Raw genomic sequence first — 20,960 nt, forward strand, 5'->3', positions numbered from 1 at the left:
GCTCCAAGTTTGCCTAGAAAGGCAACTGCAGATGCCTTGATGGTCCCCTGCTCAGGGTGCACTGGCATGTCTGGCCCTGGTCTTGTGGTCCAGACCCCACTGGGTGACTGGGTGACTGGGTGTTCTTTGAGGCTGCAGCCTGGGCTTCCCTGTGACTGGACCTAAGATCTGGGGCTATGACATGGACTGTACTACCTATGAGGGGAAGGGCCACAAGAGCCAGAATGCCCCTGTGTTGGGTGCTCTGCCAGCCTGTTGCCTGCGAGTTTTTTGAGTCCATTCTTATTCATTACTTTTCCCCATGAACTTCAAGCCTCGGCTGCTCCAGCTTGGGTCTTCTAAGCCTTCCCTGTCACGGCTGGGCCATTCATAGGTGCCTTAGTAGAGCTCTCTCCAGCTAGAGAAGAAGAGCAGCATTATCCTTGGGGGCAGAGTATGGGTCTGAGGCTGTCATGTGAGATTCCTGAAGCAAGAACACAGTAGACTGTAGGCAAGAGGAGGGGAGAAGGGAGGACAGGTGAAGGGACCAATGTCTGTTTTGTGAGGCCCTATTCTGTGCCAGGCCTCTCCTTCTCTCCTAATTAACCCATTTATTAGAGAAGAATCAGAAGTCAGAGAGGTGAGTTTCTTGTTCAAGAGCACACAGCCAGCAAATGGTGGACAAAATACCCATGGATGCTGTGTTCCTTCTAAGGATGTTTCCAAATTTTAGCATTTCTTCTTGTGTCTGCAAGGGTCAGGTTTGTTTATGAGTTCTAGAATTTCCTCAGGAGGTCACACGGCAGTCCAGGTTGTCACTGTCATGTCATCCCTCTCATGCCAGGACTAGAAGTAGAGGGTGTTTGGTATAAAGGATGTAAAATGACATGTAAAGGTTTGCTCTGGCAATGGCACTGCTCAGGGAGGGCACAGAGCAGACTTTCAAAAATGGGTGTTACATGAATGATGAATAAAGGAAACAATTCTACATCCATCTGGCCCCTTCTAGGGCCCTTAAATCCCTGTGCCTATATCCACTTTCAGAAAGCTACTGGGGGGGGTGGGGGGGTGCTGAAGGAGAGATGCCCCCTCAGAGAGTGGAGCTCCAGTTCCCCTCCAGGCTGGTAGCTCTGTGGCAGCAGCCTGGAAACTAACTACGGGCTTGCAGGGAGGCTGGCCCTGCCCTGGTGAGGAGCAGCAGAGGCCGTTTTTTTGAAATACTCTTTGGGAATTTCAACCCATAAATAGGCAAGACAGAGAGACATGGCTAAGGAACAGCAAGGATGATGCTCAAAGAGAAAGTTTTTAACAAAATCTTTAGAGATCAGCCAAGGCTAAAGGTCAATCCAGATGTAAGTAAAAATGGCAGAGTAAGAATCTCTGAAAATTCTTTCCTTCGTAAAAGCAATAAAAACACTGGCAAAAATTGTCAGAATCGACTTTTTCAGAACTCTGAAAATGAGCCAAAGGTTTGCAGTAAATTTAGGGAGCACCTTTTCAAGGAAAACAGCTGAATCTCAGTAAGAACAATAACCTTTTCAGCATTTCAGTTGCCCTATTCCTCCTTCCCCCACCCAGTTTCTCAATAGGTTTGAAAACCAACAACCCCAAATCATGGAGAAAGCCAGTTGCCTGGCAGTCACTGGAAGAGGTCAAATGGGTTTAGAGCTTCTGCAAATCTTCATTTCCAGAGAACTTTCGTTATTTGATTTGTCCAGTGGTTCCCTAGAAGATGCCACTTGCAAGGCTGTCTTTATTTGACCTCACTCATAACTTGACCAATGTGAACAGCCTTTTTTCGGAGAGTGTCAAAAATAGAGGCAATTTTTGAGCATCATGGCTGTATGAGGTGTTAGATAACAGTTAAGGCAAACAATAGGCTAGCCAAAATGTATAAAAGGAGAAGCTGGGGAATGAGATATTCAGTGTGGGCTTTAAAGAGCTTTGAAATATTCCTGAGAATCTAGAGGGCCATGTGCATGATGTGTAGGGCTGTGTGCACACCGAGGGAAGACTTGAGAAGACACTAAGGTGTTACCTCTGGCTAACCTAGACCCTCTGCGCAAGCAGGAAGTGAAGAATAAGGCAGAGTGGTAAACTGCCCAGTTGAAGGTTGAAAGCATTCCCAAATACACACACAGAGCCCCTTGGCAAATACAGGGAGACTTATTGGCTCCAGGCATATATGAAAATCTCTGTCTAGTCCTTAGCTGACCACTAAGCTAACTGAGCACAGACTTCAGTGACCACACACAACCAAGAATACAGACTTAGGCTGGTTAGCTCACTTGGTTAAAGCGTGGTGCTGATAACACCAAGGTCAAAGGTTTGGATCCCAGTGCTGACCAGCCACCAAAAACAAAAACAAAAACAAAAGTGGACTTTACAGAATTAGTTCAGGAAAGTCACTAAACAAACACAACAATAATAACAATAAACAGCAACAACAGCAAACCCTGAGAGGGGAGGAGAATCTGATTTCCAGAGTTGCCATATAATATTATTTACCATATGTACTTTTCAAGAACCGAGACATGCAAAGAAACAAGAAAGTATGGCTCATGCACAGGGTTTTGAAAAAGTTATCAATAGAAACAGCACCCAAGGAAGCCCAGATGCTGTACTTACTAGACAAAGATTTTAAATCAGTTATGTTAAATATGTTCAAAGAACTAAGGGAAACCATGTCTAAAGAACTAAAAGAAAGTATGAAAATGATGTCCCACCAAATAAAGAATATCAGTAAGGAGACAGAAATCATAAATAAAAGAACAAAATAGAAATTCTGGAATTGAAAAGTAAAATTACTGAAATAAGAAATTGTCTAGAGGTGCTCAACAGTATATTTGAGTTGGCAGAAGAAAGAATCAATGAACTGGAAGATAGAGCAATTGAAATTACCCAATCTTAAGAAACAGGAAGTAAAAATAATGAGGTGAAATAACAGAGCCATGGAACAACATCTAATGTACCAACATATGCCTAATGGGAATCTCAGGAGGAGAGGAAAGAGAGAAAGGGTCATAAAGAATATTTGAAGATATGATGGCTGAAAACTCACAAATATAATGAAAAATATTAGTCTACGCAAGATGCACAATGAACTCCAAGCATGATAAACTCAAAGGGATCTATAGCTAGACAAACTGAAAAAAGCCACAGTCTGAGAGAATCTGGAAAGCAGCAAGAGAGAAGTAACTCATCACATACAAGGAATCTGCAACAAGATTAACAGTCAACTTTTTCATCAGAAACCATAGAGGCCAAGTGGCAGCGGGATGACATATGCAAAGTGCTGAAAGAGAAAGACTGTCAATTGATGGGGAAACTCAACAACATAACTAAGCCAATTCATTCTGAATCCTAATGAAAATGGTCACAGGTTATTTTCGTGCTTGTTTTGGGACTAGGCAATCTGACTCTAATGTTCATGTGGAAAATCAAACAAGCAAAGAAAGGAAAGACTTCTGTTTCTGGCTATGGCTGAAGAATTTGTATTGGACCAGCTCTCCAGAGGAAAACGGCTGTAAAAGCTGGGCAAAATCTGCAAAGCCATACTTTAATACACAGGAGAGCAACGAATACCAGCAGACTTAAAGGGCTATGATGCTTGAAGGAAAGGAAGCATGTGAGAAGAGCTCTACGTCTACCCAGGCTTTCTCCTTGAGGGTGTTTCTAGTTTGTGATATGAGAGTAGAATCCAAGCAGAAAATGTAAATCTTACAATGTTGAGGAGACAAAGGGACTTGAGGGGCAAAATCCCAGAGAAGAACAAACTGCAAAAAAGTAAGCAAAAAATATGCATACTGATTCCCCTCAAATCATTGGCTAAATCTTCAGTTGCTCTAAGAATCCCAGAAGAAAATGGCACCAGGGCAGCTGAGGAGCTGAGCAGAGATTTTAGCAGGTGTAGCTGTAGTACTGGAGAAAGCACAACTGGGAAAAGAGAGAATAGACTTCAAGCCCTGCCAAGGTGGGGGGAGTTGGTATATACCCTAGGCTTTCAGCAGAGACCCCTGAATGACCAGGTTCAAGAGTAAGGGTCACATCCTGAGAGTAAGATCTGTGCCCTAGAAATAGCAAAAAACTGAAATAAAGCAGGCCTGAGAAAGCCCAAAGCTGACAATGGGAGAGTATTTTCCAAAGGTGGCCACAACAATGTGGCTCCCATCTTACATGTGCTTCTAGAATCTAGCTATTTCCTCATTAAGAGGTGAGTCTATATTTCTTTCTCTTGAATCTGGGTAGGCCTTTGTAACTGCCTCAGTAGAGTATGGCAGAAGTAATAGAAGGTATTAAAAAAAAAAAAAAAAGAAGAAGAAATGGAATGTAACTTCTGAGGGTAGGTTACAAAAATGCCATGGCTATCCACCATGTTCTCTTGGAATCCAGCCACCATGCTGTGAGAAAGCCCAAGCAGCTTGTGGAGAGGAGATGAGGTCTCTAGGCCGTAGTCCTCTAGACCATAGCTGATGGTCAGCACCAGCTGGTCAGTCACATGAGTGACCATCTTGAAGATGGATCCTCCAGCCCCCACTAGACCTTCCCCTGGTGATGAACAGAGAAAGTATTGAGAAGAAGAAAATCATTCACCGAGCTCTACCCAAATTGTAGATTCATTAGTAAAATAAATTATTGGGGTTTTTTTTTTTCTGTTTTGAGGTGGTTTCTTATACAGTAATAGATAACTGAAACACCAGCCCTTGACAGGATTAATTGATATGCTAGTATTCTACATATGCCTTTCAGAAGAAAACCTCTCCCTTATCCATAGCCTCTATACTTTTTCATCCACATATTTGGAACCTGGTAAAAATTACATGCCACACTAAAAGTAGGACCAAATGACTGATAAACAAGAGAAAAAAAAGGACGATAAAAATAGACCCACAGGTGATTAAGATATTGGAATATGAGACAAGGATTTTAAAAATAACTATGATTAGGACCGGCCCGTGGCTCACTTGGGAGAGTGTGGTGCTGATAACACCAAGGCCACGGGTTTGGATCCCTATATAGGGATGGCCAGTTAGCTCACTTGGGGGAGCGTGGTGCTGACAACACCAAGTCAAGGGTTAGAATCCCCTTACCGCTTATCTTTAAAAAAAAAAGCAAAAAAACTATAATTACTATGTTCAAGAAAATAGAAAGATGAAGAATTTCATCAGAGAGCTGCAATTTATAAAAAAGAGTCAAAAGGAAATAACAACCATTTCAGAGAGCAATTCTGCAATATCTAAAAAGACTGAAGAAGCACATACCTATGACCCAGCAATTCTACTTCTAGATGTCTACCTTAGAGAAACTCTCACAACTGCAGAAGGAGACATATACGAAGTGTTCATTGGAGCACCATTTGCAATAGCAAAGGAGTGGGAATAACGTGACTATGCCTATGCAGAGGAATGGCTAAACTGTGGTTGATTCATCCAATGAAACAAGCTAGAGCTATTCAAATGGGTGCTCACGTATCCACGTGGATAAATCCCCCAAACATAATGTTGAGTGAGGAAAAGTATATATATGCAATTTGACTCATTCATAAAAAGTTTTAAAACTCAGTAAACAATAGTATATAAGCACGTGATAAAAATATCAAAATATGCATGGAAATAATTAGAACTAATCTGAATAGTGGTTCCTTTGGAGAGGGAGGAAGAGAAAAGGATTGGGTGGGGCTGGAACAGTATCTGTAACATTTTATTTCTTTTAAAAAGAAAGATCTGAAGTAAACATTGCAAAGTGTTAGCATCCATTTAATTTTGTGATAGTATCATAGTTGTCTGTACTATTCCGTAAACTGGGAATACTTCATAATTTTTAAAAAGCATGCCAAAATATGTTTTTTTTTAAAGAAAAAAACCTACTATTTTCACTAGCACATTGTTGGATGACAGACAATTAAAATTCAAGAGTCTCACTTCCTGCCTTCCTTTGTTTCTTCCTTCCCCAGTTACTTCCTGGAGCATTGACTGTTTGCCTCCTACACTCCAGGCATTAGGATGGTGTTGGGGATACAGAGATCATCAGACCCACCCACTATCCTCCAGGCTTTAACAGTTGTTGAGGGAACACGGATGACTTAACCAACTGTTGGGTGCACAAGGTGCTCAGTGGAGTAGTGCTGTGGGCCCAGCCAGGGTCAGGCTGGATCACCCCTCAGCTTTCTGAGAGACTCAGAGCCCAGAGGTCTTTGATATTTCCAGAATGTTGTGGAGGTTGTCAGGGCTTACCTGTATTCCTCGGATCCTATTTTTTGGTGTGCTTCCTGAAAGACTTACAACTGCCAGTACCTTCACCTCTGTGCAAAAGCTTCCTGTTCATCCTACCAATTCCCCACCTCCCCACTCCTCCAAAAGAAGCCATTCTACTCAACACAGCTGGTCAAAATAGCCAGGGAATTAACCTACCCCACTGGGCCTCTATCAGTGACTGACGGGGCTGGTCTACGAATGCCCCAAATCCCTCACCATGAGGGAAGGGTAACTGCGGGGCACACTGTCTCCCAGGGTTCCCCAGCAGGATTAAAGTCGAGTCATTCACAGTGGTAATCATGCACTTTCCTTCCCCTTCCCTGTCTCAATTTCTTAGTCCCTCTTTGACAAACTACTTGCATTTGAATCCTTGTCTCAGGGTCTAATTCTGGGGAATTCAGACTCAGCAGGAAAGAAGGACCTGCCAAGGAAGTCTCAACTACAAAGGGAAGTTTCCATGAGGTAGAGCTATGGGCCCTGGCTAACTTACAACATCAGCAGGATGGCTGGAATGATCAGGCCTGGATTGGCGAGAAAAGCGAAGATCTTGCCCAGGAAAGTTGGGAAATCGTTTTCAATGGTCTCCTGGAGGACATCATACATTCTGTTTTTCCCACTGGAAAGAAGAGAGGACACGTTATAGCATGCGGCAAAGCTCATATGGTGCACACAGCCATGTCTATGCCCCCATGGGTGCAAAGCTGCCTCTTGCCACTACTTTCCTGGAAGAACCAGAGCTCTGCTCCAAATGGACTAGAAGTAAAAAATGCCCTACAAGGGGCTGTCATTTTGACAAGGGCTTATGGCTGGGTCAGCGCAGTGGCTCACCAGCTCAATGCTTGTGTTACCTCACAACTTCTCAAATGACATTGCTCTTCTGTGTTTGACACCTTGCTCAGCAAGAAAAAAATGGTTTTCTCATATTTTCTTTGTTTGTTGTTTGTTTTGTTGGGGGTGGCTGGCTGGTATGCGAATTCAAATCCTTGACCTTGGTGTTAAAACTCCACACTCTAAAGAACTGAGCTAACAGGCCAGCCCTTCTCATATATTCCTGTGGGATAAAATTGCTGTTGATTTAGCTACAAACCAACATGGAGCTTCCTCTGGGCCCCTTGGCATGGAAACTGTTCTCCAGAGGCTGATGGGATGGACAACTTCATGGTGCCTCTCAAAAATACCCACAATAAAAAAAAAAGAAAAAAAAATCCACAATTAGTCTTGAGGTTATAATTCTAGATTGGATCATCCAATTCCAATTGGTTCCTGGACAGTTCACAACAGTAATTTTGATTTTCTTCAAATACCTAAGAACCATTATGCAGATTGACCCCATAAATACCTGCCCAGAGACTCCTGGATGCTGGTGGTTCGTGGTCGGTAATTTTGGTGCCAAGAAATAGACTTTGGGGTTTAAAATTCCTGGTTCAAATCCTTGCTATCCCATTTATTAGCTATGGGACACCATGGATAATTTACTTATTTTCTTTATGCCTGTATTCATACCCTGGCTTTCCTCACTAGAGCTGTACTTTCAAATGTGGCAATTAAAATAATGTAAAAATTAATTAAAATGAGATCAAATTAAAAATTCAGTTTTTAGTTACACATTTCAAGTGCTCAATAGTTATGTGACTAGCAGCTACTATATTAGAAGGAAAAAATGGAATGTTTCCATCATTACAGAAATTTCTATTGGACATGCTGCAGAGGTTTGATGTCTTTGGGTAATATAATGAAAATGTCTCTGCCCTAGTTTTCTCATCTGTGTAATATAGTATAATATTAATATAGTACAATATGGTATGATAAGTATAATAATAGTACTTGCTTCAGAAGACTGTTTAGGGGATGCAGACATACACTCATATAAAATATTGAGTATGGTGCATCAAGTTATAAGAGCCCTCCAAAATGTTGCAGCTAGCAGCCTCACTTTTCTCTCATGTAAAGTTCAGATTGGGGGTTGATAGACAATTGCCCATGGATGAATTCAGCTTGCCACCTGTTTCTATATGGCCGGTGAGTAAAAATGGGTTTTATATGTTTAAGTGGTAGGAAAAAGAAAACAAAGAAAAGTAATATTTTGTGACATGTAAAATTAAAATATGAAATTCAAATTTCAGTGTTTGTAAATAAAGTTTTATTGGAGCACAGCCACTATCATTTGTTTAGGTATTGCCTATGGCTGCTTTTGTGCTGTGATGGCAGAGATAAGCAGTTACATCAGAGACCATTTGAGGCCATTTCACTGCTTTGCACTGTTGTGAAGCACACTACAAATGGCAAGAATGCCATTAGAACATGACCGCATTTCAAGTGCCACACATATCACCACATCATCACATTTTCCTTTTAAGTCACAGTTGAGTGTGAATTATTTTATCATTGAAGTAAATGGTGTATTAGTTTTCAGTGGCTGCTGTTAATAAATTACCACATTGGTGGCTTAGAGTAATACAAATTTATTCTCTTACAGTTCTGGAGGGCAGACATCTGAAATGGTTTCATTGGGCTAAAATCAAGGTGTCAGAAGGGCTGCTCTCCCTGTAGAGGGAAACTGTAGGGGAGAATCTATTTTCTTGCCTTTTCCAGCTTCTTGAGCTGCATTCCTTGGTTCATGGCCCATTTTCCATCTTCAAAGCCATCAGCATGGAATCTCCAAATCTCTTCCTGCTTCCACAGTCACATCACCTTTTACTCATGGAGTGAAGTCTCCCTCTGCCTCCCTTTTATAAGGACACTTTTGATTTAGGGTCCACCTTGATAATCCATGATAATATCTCCATTTCAAGATCCTTAATTTAATCACTTTGGCAAAGGCCCTTTTGCCATATAAATAACATTCACTGGTTCCAGAAATTAGAACATGGATATCTTTGGGGGCCATTATTTAACATAACACAGTCTGCTCTCTGGCCCCTAAAGATTCACATTTGCTCCCACAGGTAAAATATATTCTCCCCATCCCTACATCCCCCAGATTCTCAACTCATTACAGCATCAACTCAAAGTCAAAAATCTCATCTAAATATCATCAGCTGAAAAGTCCCAATCTCATCATCTAAGTAGTCTAAATCAGATATGGGTGAGACTCTGGGTAAGGCCCATTCTGGGGCAAAATTTCCTCTCTATCTGTGGACCTGGTAAACAGGAAATTTTTTGCTCCCCAAATACAATGGTAGGACAGGTATAGGATAACAGCTATAGACATTCCAATTGCAAAATGGAGAATATGGAAGAAAATAATCACCAATCCCAACCAATTTTGAAATCCAACCAACCAAATATCATTTGGTTCCAAAGCCCTGAGAATAATCTTCTGGGCTCTTGGCTACACTCTCTGTGCCTGCACCTCTGCCCTCCAGGCCTGCAGTTCTGCCTTTGGAATTATCCTGTTTTTTTTCTTGAAGGACAGCACATATTTCAGATGAGTAGATTTTTATCAGCCTATTTCCTGCCTGTAAGTTTTGGGAGGCCAACAAACTTCCTTTATTTTATCTCCACTCTGTCCTTTTTGGTCCAAGCTGGAAGTGTTTCTTCTGATATAACATTCTCAGAAATCTTTGGGTCTTCCATATACATCATGGGAATTCACTCTTAGACAAGAGGGCCCTACATTATCTTTCTTAGATAATCTTATCTCTATTCCTGACTTCTGCTGAGATGGTTGAGGGAATCTATGGGTCATATGCTTATTCTCATCAGAGTCCTTTGTGTGAATACTCAGATCTTTTGATCCTTCAAAAGCACTAGCAAAAGGTTGTCTAGCCTCATTCTTGGTTTTCTCTTTAGAGTACCCTTTCCTGACAGCAAATTTAATTTTTGCATCTTTTGCAATCTGAACAGGCTGAGACTTTCCGAAATCATCAAATCTTCATTCCTTTTAGCTTGTCAGTTTTTCCCCCAATTTATCTCTTTCCTCTCTCATGTTACTATATGTAGCAAGAAGAAACCAGGATGCAACTTCAGCACTTTGCTTGGAAATCTCCTCTTCTCAATATTCAAGTCATTGCTTACAAGTTTAGCTTTCCACATAACTGCAAGACATATGTAACTATATAACAAGAATCCCCTTACCTCCAGTTCCCAAATCATATTTCCCATTTACCAGTGGTGAAGTAATTAGATTGCATTTGATTGCAGGAGCTGAAGAAATGTATCCAGAGAAAATAAACTTGTTCAGAATTTTAGAATTTTCAGCAAGAGCAACTTGCTTGAAAAGTTGAGGACATTGAGAGCAACATCCTATTGAAAAACAAGAAAATAATTTCAAGTGGTTTTCTTTGTTTTTTGATGAGTTAATAGATGTTGCTTATACTGCTCAGTTATTTATTTGAGAAGTTAATGTCAAGTTTGAAGTGACTGAAAAATGAACCTCTATGAATACTCTGTATGGAACAAATATGGCTGAGAATATGTTCAAAGAAAAAATTGAGAAAACAATTACTGAGAACAACCTGAAGGGGAATCTGCTGTGATGTACTGCAACTGATAACGGTCAAAATACGTATGGAGCAGAAAAATGCTTGGCTGGACAAATTTACAATGCTTGTGAAATTTTAGGTGTTTATAGCCTGTGGTTATTCATTGTATGATTCATCAGCAGATGCTTTGCAGAAAATATTTGATTCTATCATGTGTGATTGAATCAGTAGTATCAATGGTAAACTTATTTGCTCTTGTGACTTATTCATTTTCAATCTGTAAATTTTTGTCAGAAATAGAAAGTGAATATCCCGACTTGCCCTACACACAGTAATGCAATGGCTTAGAAGAAACTGTGAACCTCCATTATGTGAAACATTATCACCCCTGAGAAAGAATTCCATTCTTCTCATTGGTAGACTTCTACTATGAAAAATTATACTTTATTATTATATTTTGAATTTTGTCAATAAAAACTTTGTGAACATTTATTTTCTTTAGTATAAACATCTACATAACATTTCTCTTTTGTATAAGCATCTACATATTTCTCTTTTGTAGAAGCATCTGCATAATATTCTTAATTTTGCCTCTTGATCTGCAAAGCCTAAATATTTGCTATCAGGCCCTGTACAGAAGTAGTTAGCTGACCCCGGGTATAGATAATGCTTCCTACCTCACAGCATTGTTATAAAGATAAAATACATGCTTCATGCAATGTCTGGCACAAACCAGGCATTCAAAATACCTTGAATATCCCCTTATTACCACCACTGTCCCTCCTCACTGATAGGTGTGTGGTCATGTTGAAGATTAGCAGGGTTCTTGGCACATTTATTCCTATTTCCCGTCCTCCTTCTGGCCAATTATAAGGCCTATTGGTAGAATTTCAACAAATCCAAGGAGAGAAGGGAAAGTAAATTCAAATCATTCCCGGTTTCCCTTAGAAGTAAAAAAAAATTAGCTTTGGGCCACAGGCAGACTGAAATGAGTCTGGGGATATATCACCAGATGTAATTGGTTGGTTGCTTCTCTCCTCTGAATTATATTGAGGGACTGGAATCTATAGTTTTTCCCTGTATTCCATGTTTCCTGGGGCTGCGTTTCCTCTTCTCTCAAAAATGAATGAATTACTAAGTAAGGAATTTGAAATAGACATGAGTGCTCAGTGCTACCACTCATATAAAGGAGATCAGCATTCTTTGGTGTACCAAATGCCATAGAAGATTTCTCTAAATTGGCTCCAGATGTCTACCTAGTTCTTGGTTCACTGGCCACAGGAAAAGCATAAGCCCATGGTCAAATATCTTCCACCACTACCTTACTATGATTTAGGCAAGAGACTATGGATCTGCATACCTGGATACATGTATACCTGCATACCTATCAACTCTGGGAGGAAACACAGGTGAAATGTGGAGTCCAAGTCCACTGGTTTGTTCTGTGGCTTGGTACAGCATTAAAAAAAAACTTGGATTAATTGCTGTAATTAAAATATTAGGGGGTTTCAAATAAGTGTTCAGACTTTTGTGAATATCTGGAAGGTCTGGTAATGCTGGGCCCATGTTCCTGAAGGTAACAATTGGCTGGAGGTTAGCTCCAGCTGCCCTCATCTCGGGCAGGGATCAGACTTAACCAACTCATATAAATGCCTTACTATGTACCAGCATGCTCCTCTAAGTGCTTTACAAATAACAACACACCAGATACTCATAACAATCCTATGAGGTAGACACTACCATTGTTTCCATCTTATAGTCAATGAATCTGCAGTACAGAGAGCTAAGTAAGGTCCTCAAGGTCACCCAGCCGGTAAATGACAGCTGGCTCTAGAGTCTAGCTCTAAACCAGGGGGTGGGCAAATTTTTTCTCAAAAGGGATAAACAAAAAAGATTTTAGTCTTTGTGGCCCAGATGGTCTGTGTTGCAACTACTCAGTTCTGCTGTTGTAGTAAGAAAGAAGCCGTAGACTACAGGTGAGCAAATGGGTGTGGCTGTGTTCCAAAAAACTTTACTTACAAAAATAAGTGGTAATCTGGATTTGGTCCACAGGCTGTAGTTTACCAATTCCCATTTGTAACCATACGCTGTGCCATGCTGCCAGCCTCATTCATTAACGTTGCCTGCCTGGCCTCTGTAGGCATTTGACGTGGCCCAAACCCTAAGTCCCTCCCTGTACGACCGAATTTTTAGGATGGGTCTAGTTCGAGCATTGACCATAAACCAGCTATTCTCTTCTACACTCTGGGTATAAAGTAGTGAGAAAGGAAGCAAAAACCATGCCCTCATGGAGCTTAGTCCTAGTAGGGGAGACAGACAATAAACAAGATAATAAATAGAAGGTATGGCAGGATGGACAGAGATAAGGAGATAAAATAAGCAGAAACAGGGCTGGCCCGTGGCTCGCTCGGGAGAGTGCGGTGCTGATAACACCAAGGCCCCGGGTTCGGATGCCATATACGGATGGCCAGTTCGCTCACTGGCTGAGTGTGGTGCTGACAACACCAAGCCAAGGGTTAAGATCCCCTTACCGGTCATCTTTTAAAAAAAAAAAAGCAGAAACAACCATAAGCAGAGTGTGCGTGTGACATTTTAGTTATGGTCTCCAGGGAGAGCCTCACTGAGAAGGTGACCTTTGCGTAAGGACCTGAAGAGAGTGAGAGGACAGCTGTGAAAATATCTGAGGGACGAACGTTCCCACTGTTGGTGGGTTCTGATCAGAGGAGTGACAGGGAGGAGGTGGCAGCCATTTGTCCTTTGGAGTTCCATTTTCAGGTTCCTTTCCCTGTGATCTGGTTGCAGGTCGTCAGGGCCTCTCAGGGCAGCAGATGAGGCAAGGGTGGGGCTGATGGTGAGGGCCAGGCATGGCACAGGCCCACACGCTGACCTCCTACTTGGGGACAGGTGAGCAGCCTGAGAAAAGGGGCACTGGCACTGGCACCCAGGGTCCAACCCTCTAAACCTTGCTCAGGAAGAAGTCAACAGAGGCTTCTACCATGTGGTTCTCCCCTTGGCTTGGTGTCTCAGGCCTCCTACAGTTCAGAATGTTCCTTCCACTCTAGATTGACATGCCTCCCCCACCCCGCTTACTGTGTGGCCAGATCACGCCCTGCTGGAACATGCTGCTAACATCTCTGGCTCCACCAACCCTGGGCTTTATCTAGGGACGTCCCTTACTAATGAGAACTACCAGATTGGCATTTCCCAAAGTACGTTTCTCCGCACTGGTAGGCAGGGCCGGGACTAGAGGAAGGAGGGTGAGGTTGTGGGGTGCGCAATGTCAGGAGGCAAGCGCTCTCAGCGTTGCACACGTGCGTGCAGCTCACAGGCCTGCTCACCCTGCTGCCAGCCCTGGATGGGTGTTCCATGCAGAAGGAGTTCTGTGGTCAGTAAGGATGGGTAAACACTAGCTCACACGTCTTATCTTATGGCATGATTCTTCAAAGCCTTTAAATTAAAATTAATTAAAATGAAATAAAATTAGAAATTCAGTTTCCCAGTTCCTCATTTCAAGGGTTCAAAAGCCACACGTGGCTGGTGGCTACCATATTGGACAGTGCAGACACAGAACATTTCCCTCCTGGCAGCAAACTCTGCTGAACAGCATTGATGAGTTGCCCAAAGCTCCGCAGCCTTTTACAGGCTGACATGAAACCAGAACTGGAATTCAGAGCCACGGGCCTCTGAGCAGACTGCCTCGGGGGAGTGCTGCTCCTGTGCAACCAAGACTCTGCACCTGAACGGCCCGCAGTCGAAGGAGGGTGGCAGGGACATGATGGTGTAGGCCACCGGCAGGAGGCTGAGGAAGAGCACCAGCAGCAGGAGGCCCATGTAGAAGTTGTTGGACCGGGAGGCTTTGAACACGCGTTCGTGGGGCACGTTGCTGCTCATCACTGCCCAGCACTGGAAGTACATGGAGGTCAGCAGGCGCAGAACGTTGATGCCCACCAGACCTGGCGCATAGAAGGAGCCCATCCTGGAAGGGCAGAAACCAGACACCTGGTTGGCGTGACAGCAGGGAAGGGAAGGGAAGGATGATGGGAGGAAATGGGATTGATGGGTTAGGGCAAGAGGCCGGGCTGCTTTCTCTGCAGGTCCCAAGGACAGGGGCCTCCCAAACCAGAATATTCATCACCAGGCCATAGCCAGCCAGGCCTCAGGAGAGGGCTGCACTCTGAGCATTACTGGCTTGGGCTGTGGCCAGGATTTTGCCACTGCCTTGCCGCCAGGTATCTAGAAAATTGGATGGTCTCCTCCACGGTCCCCATAAAATAGCATTGCTGCTCAGAGAAGTATTTGAAGGTCTTCGATTAAGAGAATTGTACAGTGGCTCGCAATGAGCCCTTGGCATCTCCAGTCTTTGGCTGAAGTTGTGCAGCCTCGAACTCCCTTGTCAGAGGAGGAAGGTCCTCAGTTCATTGACCTCCCTCCTCTTCCACCTTCTTTCCTCCCTCCCTCCTCCTCCTTTCCCTCGTTTCTCCCTCTTGCCCTCCTCTCTTCTCTACCTTCCCTCCTTCTTTCTTTCTCCTCTTTCCTTCCCTCTTTCTTTTTCTTCTTCCTTCTTCCCTCCCCTCCTCCTTTTCTCCCTCCCTCTCTTCTTCCATGGTAGCACGTGGGCGGGCTAGACACTGTCCTGGTTCTCATCTGATCCTGCCTCTACTTCTCATGTGGAGGAAGGGAGCTCAGAGAGGCAGGATGATTCCTTCAGCCTCTTCCAAGCTGGTGAGTGGCAAAGCCTGGGATTCCAGTTTTTGACTCCCCAAATGAGGTGATCCCCAGACAAGACATATAACTCACCAGATCATCCCTTGGTTGAAGATCAGACCCAGCACATTTCCACTAATATCAAACTCAGCATATGAGGGCTGGAGAGAGAGAGAAAGGAGGCGTGTGGGGTGGTGTCAGCCAGACCCTGCTACATCCAGTGAGCCTGCTCTGGCAGCAGCTGGAGAGGAACCTTAGAGTTGGGGTTCTTTAACATGTTTTCAACTTCTTAAGAAAAGTTTTGAAGTTCTCAAAGCTAGAACTTTTTCCAATGTATTTTTTTTTTAAATAAAAAATGTGAGAGCTTCTACTTTTTAGGGCCTGTAGGCTGACAGAGTGTTCCTGGGAGGCCCCAGACCCCTAAGGGAACATTTTAGCAATGCTTTAATCAGAAGTAGACCTTGAGCTTATAATCAAGGAGTAAGTCTAATAAACTGTGAAATACAAATAATCAAATGAGGAGTCAAGTGCAAAGAAAGCTTTCAAACACACAAACACCAACTCATTCCTCCATCTCTCCTTTGTCCTGCACATCTTCCTGCAGACTGAGAGCAGTTCTCGGAAAGGAATGATCACGTTTTCAGCCTGACTAATTTTCAGAGTTTTGGTGATTTGTCAAGCATGTGACAGAACATGAAGGCTGTGAGCACTGAGGACTCGGGGTCCTTGTGGAATAGGCTGAAACCTACCTCCCCACTTGTCTTCCAGAAATACATAAAGAGTGACAAGAACGAGACAGGAAAAATGAGAAGGCAAGAAAGAGAGAAGGGAGGGTCAGGCAAGCACGGATCAAAGGAGAAAACACACAGAAGCCAGACAGGTGAGGGTTAAAGCTTGGGGATTTAAATTTTAATATTTTAAAAATAGAGAGAGAAATAATAACAACAAAACAACAACAACAACAACAAAAATATTTTTAAAAACTTATCTATTGGGTTTTGTTTCCTGCTTAGAAAAATCTTCCTCACCCCAAGATTTTAAGTTTATGTGTGCTTTCTTTTAGAAATTTATGATTTCAATTTTTTGATGTTTACAACTTTGTTTCATCTCTAACTAATTTACCTAGGTGAAATGATGAGAGATATAGTCCCTCTTTCCCCAACCCAATGGTTAACCTGTTGTCCAGACCCATTTTTATGCAATCCTTTTTCTCCCCACTGGTTTGAAAGGCTCTCTTTATCACAAACTAAATTCCCATGTAGATTGTATCTATTTCTGGACCTTCTATTTGTTCTGTTGATAAGTTTGTCTATTTCCTAGTACCAGTTTTAGTTACTATGGTTTCATAATATGTTTTAACATAATGGGTAGGTTTAGTCCCTTCATTGTTCTTTTTAAAGAATTTTTCTGGATATGTTCATGTACTTTTTTGGGGGGTGGCTGGCTGGATCTGAACCCTTGACCTTGGTATTATCACCACATTCTAGCCAAGTGAGCAAACCAGCCAACCTCACATGCTTATTTTTTGAATGAACTTTAGTATTCTTTTAAGATCTTGTTGAACTTATAAATTAATTTGAGGACAATGATATTTTAGCAATATCACGTCTTTCTATCAATGTCAATCCTCTTGAGCATGACGTTCTTTCATCCTTGTTCTCAGATAAGATTTTGAAGTTTTCCTTGCTGCTGAGGAGGAACTGAGTAAGCTCATTTAAAACTGTGGATGGTGACTAAAAGAAAAAAATATGACAGACACCTGTACTAGGGCCCTTACCTGGACCAGGCACCCTTCTGCAGATGAGGAAAAGGGCTGCACAGGTAGACAAGGCATGGAGCCTCTCACCAGGGGCTCAGCTAACAGGGGGTACCCACACACCAGTGTCTACTGGGTGGGCCAGTGAGGTGATGTGGAAGAGACATGCACAGCCAGATGGGTGGGCCAGGGGTTCTGCCAGGTCCTAGAAAGCTACTCTGGAGAGGAAATGATACACGTTTAGTATGAGCAGTTTACTAGGTAGTGGGGAAGAGGAGTGTCCTGGGTGGAGGAAATAAGAGTCAAAAGAGGTTTCTCAAAACATAATCCAGAATACAGTACAGGTTACTGTGTTCTTGGTGTGTTCCAGGGCTTTCTGAAACATTCACGTGCACCCCAAGATTTCAGTCTCCCTAATGAGAGCTGATGCTGCTTAGGCATTTGTCTACCCATCATCTGCTCAGCACTGAAGTGCATGTCGGCTTTTCCCCAAGGCCAGTGTCACTGTTTCCCAGAGAAGAGGGTCACATTTCTAATTACACTGGGAAAAAGCAGTTTCCTCTGTGAAGGCAAATAGAGCCATTAAATGAAACACAGATGAAGCCTCCACTACTTCACAGAGCAGAGACAGGCATGAAGCATCTAAAGAAATGACAGCACGAGAACACATCTGACTGCAGGTATCACAGAGGATGGCTGAAAGGCAGAATTTCTACAGAATAGTCATAAAACAGTGACCTACAAATCCAGCCTCCAGGTCCCAGCACCAGCAGTGGTTCATGAACCGGACAAAACAAGCCCGCAGGAAGTCCCCCAGCAGGATGGTGATGTATGTGACCAGCATGTCAGACACGGTCAGCCTCATGAATTCCTGCAGGAGAAACCCAGTAAAAGCGAGTGGTCAGGGTTTGATCTTGCCCACTTCTCCCTGCTGGCGGCAGCCACACAAACTGTCCCCTACCTCCCTAGATTCGTCCCTGTGACCCCTGAAGGCAGAGTGGTGGTGCAGAGAAAGGACCCCAGGCCTTGGAAAATGCTTAGTTTAGGTCCCAGTTCTACAAATTACTAATTGTATGGCCTTGGAACAATTTCTGAGCCTCTTGAAGCTGATAATGATATCAACCCTGCAGGGCTACTGGGAAGCTCAGTGATGACATATAGAGATCACCGGGATGCTGGCCATGCCCAGTGCCTGGCAGCTGTCATCACTAATGCACAGATATAGGACCTGAAGGCTCACCCCTTGCTTTGCCCACCTGCTCTGAACTGCCTGCTGTCCCTGCTAAGACTGAATGCGACCATCAGTGACTGGGGACAATGGCTGGCTTTCTTCACCATCCAACAATCAGATTTTTTTCTTAGATATAGAGAAAATAAGACAGGTTTTGCACAGAGGCACACGGCAGAAGACCTAAATGCAAAAGAACAAAGCTTTCTTTGCTTTCATCGAGTATACATAATTTATTATTATTTTTTTTTTGGAAAAACTGAAAAGATCTGCCAGACACCATCATGACCTTTAAGACACTAATAGATTTGGAGTTCCTAGAGGGCACAGGGTCTGTTTTATTTATTTTTGTATCTTCCAAGATAATTAAAAAATGTTTGCTGGATAAACAGCTGATGGGTTTTCGGGTTATACCTTAGTAAGAACTCAGGTTAGTGCTCCTAAGTCAAAGATGAGCTGACATGTATCAAGTTCCTACTCTGTGCAATGTGATGCCTTGTGGCTGGGGCTGGAGGTGGTGGAGGATACAGGTGAGCAGGACATGATACCTCAAACCCATTATTTCCAACAAGCTCAGAAAGAAACAAGCTTTACCAATGATGGGAAGAGTGATGGGCACTTCGGGAGGACGGCAAGAGAGATGCCATCCAAGGGGGTGAAGCAGGAAATGAAATCTTCTATAGCAGAATATTCCAAAGGAATCATATAGGTAATTGACTCTCTTTTGCCTCCTAAAGAGGGTGGTTTTTATTGACTTGAGGACTCTTTATCTATTACATACTGTGATGGGTTTGGAAATGCAGCAGCTGGAGAAGCTGAATTGCTCTGCACATTAAAGACAAGGAGGATTTTAAGAGCATGGAGGAATCTAGACTGGAGGAGACAAGTGGTGAGTCTGAGCCTCCATGAAGGAAGTAGAGAAAAGGCCCCCAGGGCCTCAAGGGAAAGAGACTCTGCTGCAGGGAAATTATAGGCAGTGTTCTATGAGCATGTGATGTGATTCCCTTCTCCACGGCACTTCATGGAGTTAAAAAACACTGTTGTCTAATGCTCTATATGAGCAGATTCTTCAGGGACCAACAAAGAAGTGATAAACTCTGCATCTCCCTGGGGTGGAAGGTGAATAGAAACCCTACACAAAGAGATGGAGTTGAGGAAGAGAAAATAGCCAATCCCTGTGTTACCCATGAATGTGTTAATTTTCTGCCTAAGAAGGCAAAGAACACTAGGCTCTGAAGTCCATGCTGTGCAAGCCACAGCAACAGTAGCAAAAGTGGATAAGAGGAAATGGTGGTTCTTAATTTTTAAGATTCTAGTAAAATCTATTAGTTCTCTTCACAGAAAAATGCACAGATGCATATATACACAGAATCCTGCATTCAATTTTTATGAGTATTTATTCACAATTTCCAGGTTAAGAACCGCAGGCTTTCAGTGAAATCTGCAGTAAAACTCTAAATAAATCCAAATGGTGTTAGACTGATATGCAGAGCATATAGAGAAACATGTGTGCCACTGAAAAAAAGCGAAAGTGAAAAGGTGGGACCTTCCTAACAAATACTGGCTTGGCACTTTTGTGGCTTAGAAATGGAAACACTAAGGAAGGAATAACCAGCCATGGAGAACAGGAATCATCTTTTCAGAGAGCACGACTACTCACAATGCCCACAGCTGTCTCCCAGCAAGAACCCCGGGGCACATCTGCAGGGTGCAGGGGCGGTCGGGGGACACTCTCATTCCAACCCGAGGAGTTGTAATAGTTAAACAGAGTCCAGTGAGTAATATTCTTTATTTTCTCTTCATTAGAAAGCTAGAACAGAAGATGGAGATGTGGGGTTGGAAGGAGTCAGGGATGGTCCAACTGTTTTCACGGGAATAACACTTAAAGCTAGCACATGCCACAGCCCAACATCTAGCCTCTGCCCTACCCCATGACAGAGTCTCTCCAGAAATGCCTTCCCCAGGTATTCAAGCTACACAGGAGAGGGGAACAATTGGCTGAAGTCCTTGGGTCTTTCCCATGAAGTTATCTTCTCTAAGTTAGTATGGATCCATCCATCCATCCATCCAGCCGTTCATTCTTCTCTGGAGAGTAATTTATTTGGGGTCTATTCTGGGCATATAAGACAGTGAGGATAGACGACAGACTGTTCAGAGTCTAGTAAATGACCGAGATGAATAGATAATTACAGAAGACAGTGATATAAGCTGTCAGAAATTTTCTCTGGGGACAAAGGAACAGCCACATCAGACAGTGGGGGCCACAGAACACTACCTGGAGGCAGTGACATCTGGGCCAAAACCTCAGGGAGGATTAGTCAACTGGTCAAACATCGAGAGAAGAGCAGAGAGAGGCCAGAGAGAATTTTGCCCCATGGAGGAAATGTGAGTCTCAGGAAAGTGCAGCAGTCTCCTGGGGCAGGAGGGAAGCCAGAGACGAAGGTGGAGGGGTAGGTGAGAGCCAGATCCACTCACTTGCATGCTTAGAACCTTCACATAGTTTCCAGTTAGCCTCAGCAAAGAGTTCCCGATGCTTGATGATGAGGAGGGAGGGGTAGGGAAGAGGAGTGTGATTATCCTGCCCTTGCCCCAGTCTAGTTTTTCACATCTTCCCC

At 43.1% G+C, this 20,960-nt stretch overlaps 1 protein-coding gene across 1 annotated transcript in view; it reads right to left on the bottom strand.

The window, feature by feature from the left end:
- TMC2 (transmembrane channel like 2) overlaps window positions 1–20,960 on the bottom strand; it is a 72,605-nt gene that overhangs the window by 3,557 nt on the left and 48,088 nt on the right. The window contains exons 12-16 of the mRNA XM_063086780.1: window positions 20,006–20,155; window positions 17,860–17,988; window positions 15,455–15,522; window positions 14,394–14,633; window positions 6,724–6,849 (exon numbers count right to left, since the gene is read on the bottom strand). Coding sequence (XP_062942850.1) covers window positions 6,724–6,849; window positions 14,394–14,633; window positions 15,455–15,522; window positions 17,860–17,988; window positions 20,006–20,155 — 713 coding nt within the window. The remainder of the gene's footprint in view (window positions 1–6,723; window positions 6,850–14,393; window positions 14,634–15,454; window positions 15,523–17,859; window positions 17,989–20,005; window positions 20,156–20,960) is intronic.

The sequence above is a fragment of the Cynocephalus volans genome, chromosome 1 (genome assembly GCF_027409185.1).
Source record: "Cynocephalus volans isolate mCynVol1 chromosome 1, mCynVol1.pri, whole genome shotgun sequence".
Lineage (NCBI taxonomy): Eukaryota > Metazoa > Chordata > Mammalia > Dermoptera > Cynocephalidae > Cynocephalus > Cynocephalus volans.